Raw genomic sequence first — 10077 nt, 5'->3', positions numbered from 1 at the left:
CATTTTGTCTACTTAAACTCCCTCTAAGCTTCCCCTCTAGCTTTACAGTCCTTTGGGCACAGGCCTTCATGGCACAAGTAGCGCTGCTGATAGCCAATTCACTAGTGCCACAAGTTGCCCCAGAACACAAGTTTTTGGGAAAGCACCATGATCAGCTATGGTAAAACTCTGGCAGCAGGGGTGACAGACAGGAACAGCAGAAACAGTACAGGCAACTGAAGGAAGCATGTGCGTACGCAGGAATGTAAGTGTATAGTCCTCAAAACGGAGCATCCAGCATCACAGGGCAGGCACAGGAGAGCCACGCTGCAGAGCAGAGGCCTAAGGCCACCTCCTGTCCCAGGCCTTGGGCTCTCCACAGAGAGGTCTATTAGTGTGCCCTCACTTCTGCTCTGCAGCAGCACCTCAATAACAGGGAGTAGCAGTTGACTAGACAATCACGAAGCTGCCTTTTCAACAGCAGCCTCCAGATGCACAGCCTTAGACTAAAACCTCTCAAGGCTTTCATTCTTTAAGAAAACTTACTGTTCTTTGCTGAACATCCCATATATGCAGCTGAAGAACAAAAGGCATTTTAGAAAGAAGATATTTAGCTCTTACTTACGTAAGAGCTAATACATTTACCTTCTAAAACGTGCTACTAATATAGTATAAATGTGGATCAAATACCATTAAGGTGACTGCCTCAGGAAGAAAAGGCAGAGATTAAAAAAACCAGACCTATATCTTCATATGTAGCCACTGAGAGTCTTCACTTGGTGTGCTACTGGCTTTCAGGAGATCTGCTTTGCACCTGTTCTTGTCTTTGCACCTGTTCTTGTCTTCTGTAAGCTTTCATAATACTGTATATGCCACTGCCCAAGAACAGCAGTGAGATGGCCGCAAAGTAAGAGGCATAAACCATGAACTGCAGAGAAGGGGAAAGAAAAAGAAGTGGTTAAACCATGCAGTTACCAAATTCGTAAGAAGGTTAATACATGAGCTCCCTTCTTCTTTTAAAGTATCAGGAATCAGTGATTATTTCTCTGTCAGCAAACCTTTGACTCAGAAACAGCTGGCTGAGAAGCTTTACAGCCTAGTTTAGCTTCCTCCCTCCCATCAGTAAAGCTAAGAGAGCCTATCATACCTGGGTGAAGATGTCCAACCCAAGCCCACTGGGATCCACAACAATCAAAGTGAGCAGAGTCTGAAGTGCTAAGGCAATGAAAGTATTGACCCCAAACACCAGGGCATACCGCTCCACGCTAAGATTTGTAGCGATCTGGAACCTGGAAAGAAAAGAAAGTCCAGAAACATAAGGACAGGGAAAAAGCAGGGAAATGCAAGAATAGGAGGAACATCTCTAGACAAGACGACTATGCAATCTGAAGTTACATAGACTGGTCCAATACTTTCCACAGCTAAATTACCTCACACTGGCAGCGTAATTCTCTAAATAGGATCATGTCAGACTAGCATAGATGTCTCTGTGGGTCTCGTCTAGCCTCTAAAAGGCTAAAAAAGCCTTTGGGAGCTCTGTGGGTTTCAGCCTTACTGAAACTTACTGCTCCTGTCCGATGCAGCTAAAGGGCCTTGTCATGCAGAGAAGATACAGCGCTCTCTGATCCCAGAGAGCTGTTGGCAATCTCAAAGAGTCACCCTACTGCAGTGTGGTCCGTAACCTCCCGCATCCTTCTGACCAGAACTCCTTTTGCAGTTACCAGCTTCAGCATCTCCCCTCATATTGTGCTTGAGCTGTATTATAGCGGTTATGTATGTGTGGTTCAACAAGAGCTGTGTTTTCCTCCTCAAAGTGACAAACACCATCAAAGAAGTTTTCCTCCTTACAGGTTACGGAAAGTTGACACTTCAACACAGGCAAAGCACTGTCCTCTCCTCATCTGTTAACACTTCGCTCCAGCCGTGTTTATGAAAAACATTCCCCTGGCAAGCAGCGCTATCTAGTATTTAGAAATAGTCACTTCAGTGTCATAAGACTTTTGAGCCTGGGCAGGCTGCCAGCCAAATATATCTCTGTGCCTCAGTTTCCAATCTGAATCACAACACAAACCCTTGCAACAGATTTCCAAATTCCTGGTAGGCAAGACGCTAGTTACATAGAAAATATGCCAGCTTTCACACCAGCTGTAACCTTGAAAGCAATTTACATTAAAAAGATACTCACGTTGCTATTGTGATTAGCAGCATGTAGATAATTCTGAAGACAACATACGATGCATAGCACACCCAGATGTTACGAACAGTGTCCATGATATATACAGCAGCAGCAATAAGAAAGGAGAACAGGGCAAGTGCCACCTCACCCCACATTGCCCAGGATGTTTTTACGTGACCCACAACAAACACTGCACCAGCTCCTGTGAGGGGAAGGAAAGCATAATCATTAGTTACTACAATTGGAGCAATTTGGAGACTGTGTATTAGAAGGTGTACAGCCCCTAATAGCCAAACATGATTGAAGTGGAGGACACTAATGTGCACACCTTAACAGCTCTTCTTCCTGACCTCTCCCTCATGTGGAAACCTGCTGTAAACTCCCATTCACTTTTACAGGAACAGGAAGAAAAATATAGGTCAATGCTGACTGCCTCTGAAGTCTCCTACCCAGCTTCAGAAGCACAACAGCCGCAGGACTCAGTCCACTGCCACTCAGTCCTCTGCGCCTGACTGTAGCAGTGTTGTCAATTGGGCCACAGAGAAATGCAAACCCTGGTTCTCAAAAGCACTCAGCTAATTATTTTGTGGTGCTTTAGGGGGTGCGGAGGGAGGAAGACACTACCCACTTTGATACACAGCTGTTAGAGCTCTCTCCCAGGAGGCAGAAAAACCTACATTTACTGTCATCTTTATGCTGGGCTGGTAAGAGCAGGGGTCCAAATACACATCTCCCCGGATGCAACCTAATCACAAGCTACAATCACGCATTGTTTGTTGTGCAAGAACAATCCTTTACAGCCAGAACAGGTTTGTAACTCCTGCTGGATTTTTCAAAGCAGGGATGGGGAAAGAAGACAGATCACAAGATGGAAAGCATGTGGTATTTCATGCAAGTCAACAAGGAGACAAGGTGTGTTTCATGCACCATCACAGTTGTAACTACTGAGAAGCCCAAATATATTACAAGACAATTTCGATTTGAAGTAGGCCTTGTTCTGCAAACAAGTCAGATAGCAGCCAACAGCATAATGATGCTGCTGTACACAGCAAACTAGACAAACAGCATACTGACAAAGGGAGATTTACTGGAGATCTCTGAAAAACAGGACTGTATTCAGCATTTGACCACTGCACAGAAGTGCTACAGGGCAGCATCTAAGCTCTTTGTAGCCCTCAGCTGGCCTGCCATCTTAGAAATCCTTCAAGCACACGAAGACTCCCTATGTACCATCAGTGTGTACAAGCTTGCGACCCTGTCAGACCTCACATCAATCTTGCAGACTAGTGAAGAAGGTAGCTATGCCAAGAGAAAGGAATTTATTTCCCCCCACTAAACTCTTCTTTCCAGTGCCGGCTGTGACACTACCCGACTGACATTTTGCTCTTTGAAAGCCTGGCTCCCCCAGTAGCAAAACACTGAGATGCAGGAAGCTAAGTCCTAGAGCCTTCTTCCTACTGTCTCACCAATTCTGAAATTTGGGAACAGACATCGCTCTCTGGGGATCTGATGGCAACTCACGAAGTTGTATTCCCCCCGTCTCTCAAGGTTATAGCAGCCTGACACCCAATTATGACAGGATATACAACCTGTGTCCTGCAATTAGACACCTACAGCTGATTCAGTGGTTTCACATCCCAATCTGATAAAGGATTGCCACATTCCCAAGAAGGTACAGGGATGCAGCTTAACAGTCAGTTGACCTCACTGGAAGGAATACTATTTATCTCGCCCAGGACAGGAAGCTGCAGCCATGTTAGTCACCACACTCTACTCAAACCCTTCTGCAGGGCAGCGCAGGTACAGGCAGGGATGGCAACAGCATCTTACATGAAGGTTGCCAAACATTGCTCATAACTGAGTACAGAATGACTAAGAGCCATGAGAATGGCAAATCAGATCTGGGATGCACCAGGAAAGGTATTTCTAGTAAAGGGAGAAAAGTGAAGAGTATTAATGTTCTTCTACAAGTCTGAGGCCTCACTGAATAAAGCTGAGTGCAGCCCTGGTCATCCATGTTCAAAAAGAATGCAACTCAAACCAGGTTTGGTACAGAAGGGCTAGTAAGATGACAAAGTGAACAAAGAGCTTAACTTTAGCAAAGAGCAACTAGAAAAGCTTGGCTTCTTTGGCCCAGAGCCAAAGAACAGGTTTCTATAGATAGGCCAGAATGAGATAATTTTGTGCTAACATACAGCCTTGGCATGAAGTCAGAGATAAATAAACTGCTCATTAATAAATTCAGACTGAAAATCAGAATAAGTTAGAGCATTTGCACTAGTGCCTAGGAAGTCAGGTCACTGGATGCTCATCCTTAACAGGTCCCTTCCAGTCTTGTTATACACTTCAAGCTTTTAGTTGAGATTATTACTTCACTAAACTTCACTTGTTCCAAGCAACAAATCTGTGTCAACTAGAAGGGTTTTTTGTTCAGGGACAGAGGCTAATTTGCTTTCAGAAAACATCACCCAAAATCATTCAACCATTTATAAAAATGATACTAGAGGAGAAAATCAAAATGGGAAGCTAAAACCTTCAGTTTTGCATGAGTTTAGTGCCAACCACCTTTTCTTCCAATAGGTCCATTGTTCATAGGCATTTAAAAAAGGACCTTGATATCAAAGATGTTCATAATAAGGTTTGAAGAATACTCCTCCCCTTTTTTTTTTTGTTTTTTAAATCTGCCCACATTTGGCCACGCTATGGGTCTTCTTTCCCTTGATATTGACTCTTCTCCTTCCTGGGACCAAGGCAGGGTGGTAGAGGAAGCCAAATCAAACAAGAAATAAGAGCCACAGCATCGTGCTAGAGTGAAGGAAGAGTGTATGACTGCATGCTATTAAAGTGCAGATTTACCACACCAAAGACAGTTTAATAGCCAAAGCCTTCAGAATCAAGTTGCTGACAGTTTCAAACCCAATTAACAACGGTTAGTAGACCAGCTTTTAGAATTATAAAACAGCCATGGCTTCCCACTGAACTCTAAGAGGGGGCTGAGCATGCCCAAGAAAGTACTAAGCCTTCCTTGTTTGTGTACCTTGGTTTCTTTTGCCCCCAAGTACTGTGATGTCCACAGCAGGTGGTGGAATTATGACTCCATCAAAGAAAGAAACATAGAAAAGCCTCTGCAAGGGTACGTTAGCTATATTAAAAAGGTATTGTCCTAGTTCTGGTAATGGAACAGTATTAAACAACTTAATAAATAAATGTTTGTGTTGACTGACCTATGTGGCCCTTTCAAGTCAAGCAACTTCTTTCATCTTAATAGCTTTTCTTTTTAACAGTGCTGAAATGACTAAATGTGGCTCACTGCATGCTGCGCGTGTACAGGAAGCCTTCATATGTTCCCTATGCTGCCAGAGAAACAAAAAGCAATAAACCCATAGGACACTTAGCTTGACTTAGAGCCGTTAAAACAAGCGTAACCCCACTGCCACAGTGACAGCCAAGAACACACAGTCAGCCACATGCCTTGAGCCTCCTGCCAAATATTTCAGAACGAAGATTGACTTGGGAGGCTCCTTTAAACACCTACGCACTGGATTACAAGAATCAGGACCGCATGCAGCAACGAACTCAACACTGGGTACCGTACCCGTGCACGTCACTGAAGACTCACCCCAAATGCCAAGGTTGCCTCTCCTGCATGCATGGGGGAACGCAAGACACTTCCAAACCATGCTCTGGTGACCTTGAGGGACGTAAGACATCTCCCACAGCAGAGCAGGAGCTATGCCAGCAGCTTACCTAGCAGCGTCGAGGCCGCCTCCACGGCGCCATTGTAGATCTCCGTGCTGTGAGAAGGCAGCACCATCTCCCACAGGCCCTGAGCGTAATTGATGACCTGGAAGTAGCCGCAGGTGGACAGTGCCCACCACACAGACCAGCAGAGCATGGTCTGGGAGGAGTAGCACTGCAGGAAGTCCCGCCAGAGATATTTAAGCACCTTTACAATGTCTACTTTCTGCTCCTGCATAGATTGGAGAAGGAAGGGGAGAGAAATGTTAGTCACCATTTACAAATATTCGTACTGTGCCACAAAATTGCCCCTTTCAAGTGATCTGATCACTGGTGAGTGACAGTACCACTCTTGGACACAAATCTCCAGAGTAATGAATAAAAAGCTTCCCCATGCCACAGTTCCAGCAGCTGGTCTCTGCCCTAACCAGGGCGGTCCCCTCAGGTGCCAGGAAGGGTTCAGTCCCAGGCACCCTCTCGATCTCTGTCTCTCTCAAGCAGAGAGCAATAACTGCTAGATGTTAGAAGTGCTCCGTAAGCAACTGAAGGGTACCAGAGAGAAGAGACACAGGAGAATGGGACACTTTGACATGACAGGATCAGAAGCCAGTCATTGAAATCATAAAAGCAAAAGCATCACTGACACTTTTAAGTCATGATCCAAATTCAACCAAATTTGGTAGTGCAGGCAACATGAAAGCCAAAGATGAGTATACTTCCCTACAAACAAGGCGATTTTCCTTAGTAGTAGCATTTAGGGATTATAAATATTCAAAGAAGCAATATCATTATGCCGCTCTCTACCCCTATTAATGTTCGCCAAGGCTCTGAGAAGGTGAGAGATGTTGCCTGGGGATCTGAAGAGAAACAGAAGCTACTTCCACCAGACACTGCTATCACAAATGGCAGCTCCTGTATATACAAGTGCTCTGATAAATGGCATGGGATAAAAAAATGAAGCTTTCCCCTCCAAATTTTTCTACAAAGAGCACGAAAGGGGGCAGACCCATGAGGTGGTTTGAAAAAAATTTGAAAATAGATCAGTTCTAGCAACAGAGGATGACAACAAATGAAAATTGCTTTTTACATACAGGCTGTTACAGCCCTGTTCCTAGCCAATTTATGCCAACAGCAGCAGAGGAAACAAGTATGTCTTTACTTTGCAGACAGAGCTGCTGATTACGTTTGCTGCACGCACAGACGTACAGAGTCTTTGTAGACAGGCAAGACCCTTGTCACATAAGTCAGAGCAGCGGTTACTTCATGTGAGACTCGTCAGAGCCCCTGAGGCCCACCCAGCATTTCTAGCCCTCATGAACTTGGATTCCCGGCAGGGAAACATACAGCACTGTCACTGGACTGAGCTATTGCACATTATGCCATCGCACAGCCAGTTTCGGAATGGTTTCCAGTCAGCAGCAGCAACTTTGGGCTCTTGGCAGTATGCCCTTTCCCTGGGGGAATCATGCAGTGCGTGCCTGGGAAAGACTATTCTCCATAAGCAATAAAACTCATTTTAAGGTGTTTCTACCAAACCCCTCAAAGACCATAGCCTAACTCTGTTCTGAACTCCCTTTTTTCCATCCCTCGAAATGTCACTGATTTCTGAGCATCTTTATTAAATGCCACACAGTCCCATTGGTGCTTTGCCAATGGCAAAACGCTTGCTCCACGTGTGGACGCCGTTCCTCCAAAGCCCAAAACTTAGGAAGAGGTCAGCTTTCAGCAACGTGACTTTAGGAACGTAACTCCCTCACAGAAGGTTTCACACGAAGCTCAAGTTTAGGCACAGGAAAACCAGGGAAGGGAACCGTCACATATGCTGCAAAAAACGATTTGACACATTCAACCCAAGCACGTGCCCAATAAGCTGGAAAGGCCCATCCACCCTCCCACCACCTGGCGATGCTTCTTCAGTACAATTATTCCTGCAGCCATTCGTTTATGTTCGTGAAATATGGGTGCCATTACCTTAGTAAGAAGGATTACCATCACACGCCAATGCTACTCAGCTTTTATTTTTTGTATAACTGAACTCTGGATAGTTATGCAAGTATACTTGCTCCTTTTTTAAAATACTCACCATTAGTTTGGAACCACCCTTGCTCTCACAGGATGGGAATAAGATAAAAAAAAAGGGATGGATAAGTGGTATTAATGCCTTAGTCATTATTGGCACAGAATTTGTCTTAAATACCCTTCAGCATGCAAGTATAACATAGTTAAAAATACTTTTGCTCACACAAGACTGTGCTGGATGGGGCTGGATTAGGTCCCTGGAATGTTAATACCTTTAATTCCCAGCTGTAGCAGGAAGAAGCTGAAAGCAGCCCAGATGCTGCCTCCCCCAACCCAGCTAACCGGGCCTTACTTGCTAAGTGAAATGCTCGTTAGCTGACTAAACCAACAGCCACGCTTACTTTCTGGCTTGCTCTCAGAACAAGCCCAACTTCCTTATGGCTGAGGAGCAAGGCTGACCTCTCCCCAGGGCCTCGAATCCCCCTGCCGCGACAGGCTCTCCATGCGTGTGCATTACCTGGAGCAGCGTGGCAGAGACCTGCGCAGCAGGCAACTGCACACACGCGTCGGGCCTCAAAACTGCGGGCTGCCCGCTGGTCACCTCATGGGACCCAACACGTCCCACCACCGAACAAGGGCGCCTGCATGCTTGTTTCCATACAAGTGACTTTGTTAGAGGTTACGTAGCCCACAAAAGCTGTAAGTTGGGGCACTGCCTTGGTGCTCTTGTGGGCTGCATTACGCTGTTATTGTGCAAAGGTGTCTCCTGCAATTTATCCATATTCTGTCCATCTATAACTAATCATTGTCAGTCTGTAAGTGCTCTCAAGGACTCCTGCAGTTTCCTTCCAGGATCATAAGATAAAACCCAATTACTACACAGCTTATTACTGCACAACTTGCACAACAGTTGAAATAACAAGTGTTTTCAAAACGCGAGTGCAGGAAGAATTGCCTCCTTTCTGCAAGTCATAGGGTGCGTCCAGAAGCACACACAAAGTTGGACATACGCACAATTGTTAGTGCCCCAGAGATGTCCCTTGCTTTGTACCGTTAAATGGCAATTTGATGCCCAGAGAATTTTAATCACAGCCTTGTGAGACATGTGGAACAACTTCAGAAAGACTGAGGAGCAGCCTACCATGCTCAATCAGCAGAAGGAAGCCAGGAATAAATTCTCCTGTGCCATAAATAAGGAAGCGGGATAAGCAAAGGGATACTTTTTGCTGTTGGATATTACATCTCTGCTGCTGTGTACATATATGCACATATGCGTGCATACATACATACACACACATATGCATGCATGACAACAACATCAGTATTGCATCTTCTACTTACGTAAACCCAGGGCACAACTCACCTGTTTCTCTGCTGAATGACCTTCCCCATTTAAGGGAACTTTTGTCTCATCCTCCCAGCCAGGTGCCCTCTGCACATTGGGATGATCTTGGACAGCCGATCCATTTTTACAGTCCATGACCTTCATTTCCCAACTGAGCTGCTGACTTGAGGTGTGGTGAAAGAAAAGGCTTTTTTGTGGCATCGGCAGGAACCACGCTGTGCCAAAGGCAATGGATATGCTGGTTAAGGAGATAACGTTCAAGCTGAAGAGGGACCATCCTGCCACCGACACAAGGACCTGCCCGGACACCGAGCCCACCGTGTAGCCCACCAGGGTGGCGCTCCGGCAGTAGCTGGTGACCTTCTGGTACAGGTTGACATCAACAACACTGTAGATGTAGGAGTAATACGCAACATCGGTGGCAGTCCCTATCCCGTACAAGAACTCGAGGAACTGGACGGCCCGCAGCCCCTGGGCGTACAGCAGCATGAACCAGGTGATGATGAGGCTCAGGCCCTGCAGCAGGATCACAGGCTTGTACCGCAGGTAGTCTGTGGCCAGGAACACCGGGAACAGCAGTGCTAGGTAGGAGTAAGTCCACACCGGGTAGATCTCGTTGAACACCTGGGAAGGGGTGGAAAAAAGACCGTGGTAACCCCCAGCACCTGCGTACTGCAAGGAAAACACAAATACAGCCACCCAGGCAGGGGTGCGAGGTGCCCCAGGCCGCAGTACCTGGGTCTCGGAGAGGTTTTTGTGCGGCTCCAGCAGGTACCGGGTGAGGAAGGGCTCCGAGGGCCGCACGCTGCAGAAGAAGCCG

General features: G+C 46.1%; 1 protein-coding gene across 1 annotated transcript; it reads right to left on the bottom strand.

Moving 5' to 3' along the window:
* Nucleotides 1-811: 811 nt before the first annotated feature.
* Nucleotides 812-10073, bottom strand: SLC19A2 (solute carrier family 19 (thiamine transporter), member 2; the record flags this gene model as incomplete). The annotated part of the gene is made up of 6 exons (XM_009573311.1): nucleotides 812-907; nucleotides 1127-1268; nucleotides 2165-2357; nucleotides 5903-6125; nucleotides 9276-9881; nucleotides 9993-10073. Coding segments are annotated over 6 exons (1341 nt in total), but the record flags the coding sequence as incomplete, so codon positions are not given.
* Between the last annotated feature and the right edge of the window lie 4 nt (nucleotides 10074-10077).

The sequence above is a fragment of the Fulmarus glacialis genome, unplaced genomic scaffold (genome assembly GCF_000690835.1).
Source record: "Fulmarus glacialis isolate BGI_N327 unplaced genomic scaffold, ASM69083v1 scaffold5152, whole genome shotgun sequence".
Classification (NCBI taxonomy): Eukaryota; Metazoa; Chordata; class Aves; order Procellariiformes; family Procellariidae; genus Fulmarus; species Fulmarus glacialis.
The sequence above is the reverse complement of the archived record's forward strand: the minus strand, read 5'-3'. Positions and strand labels throughout refer to the sequence as shown.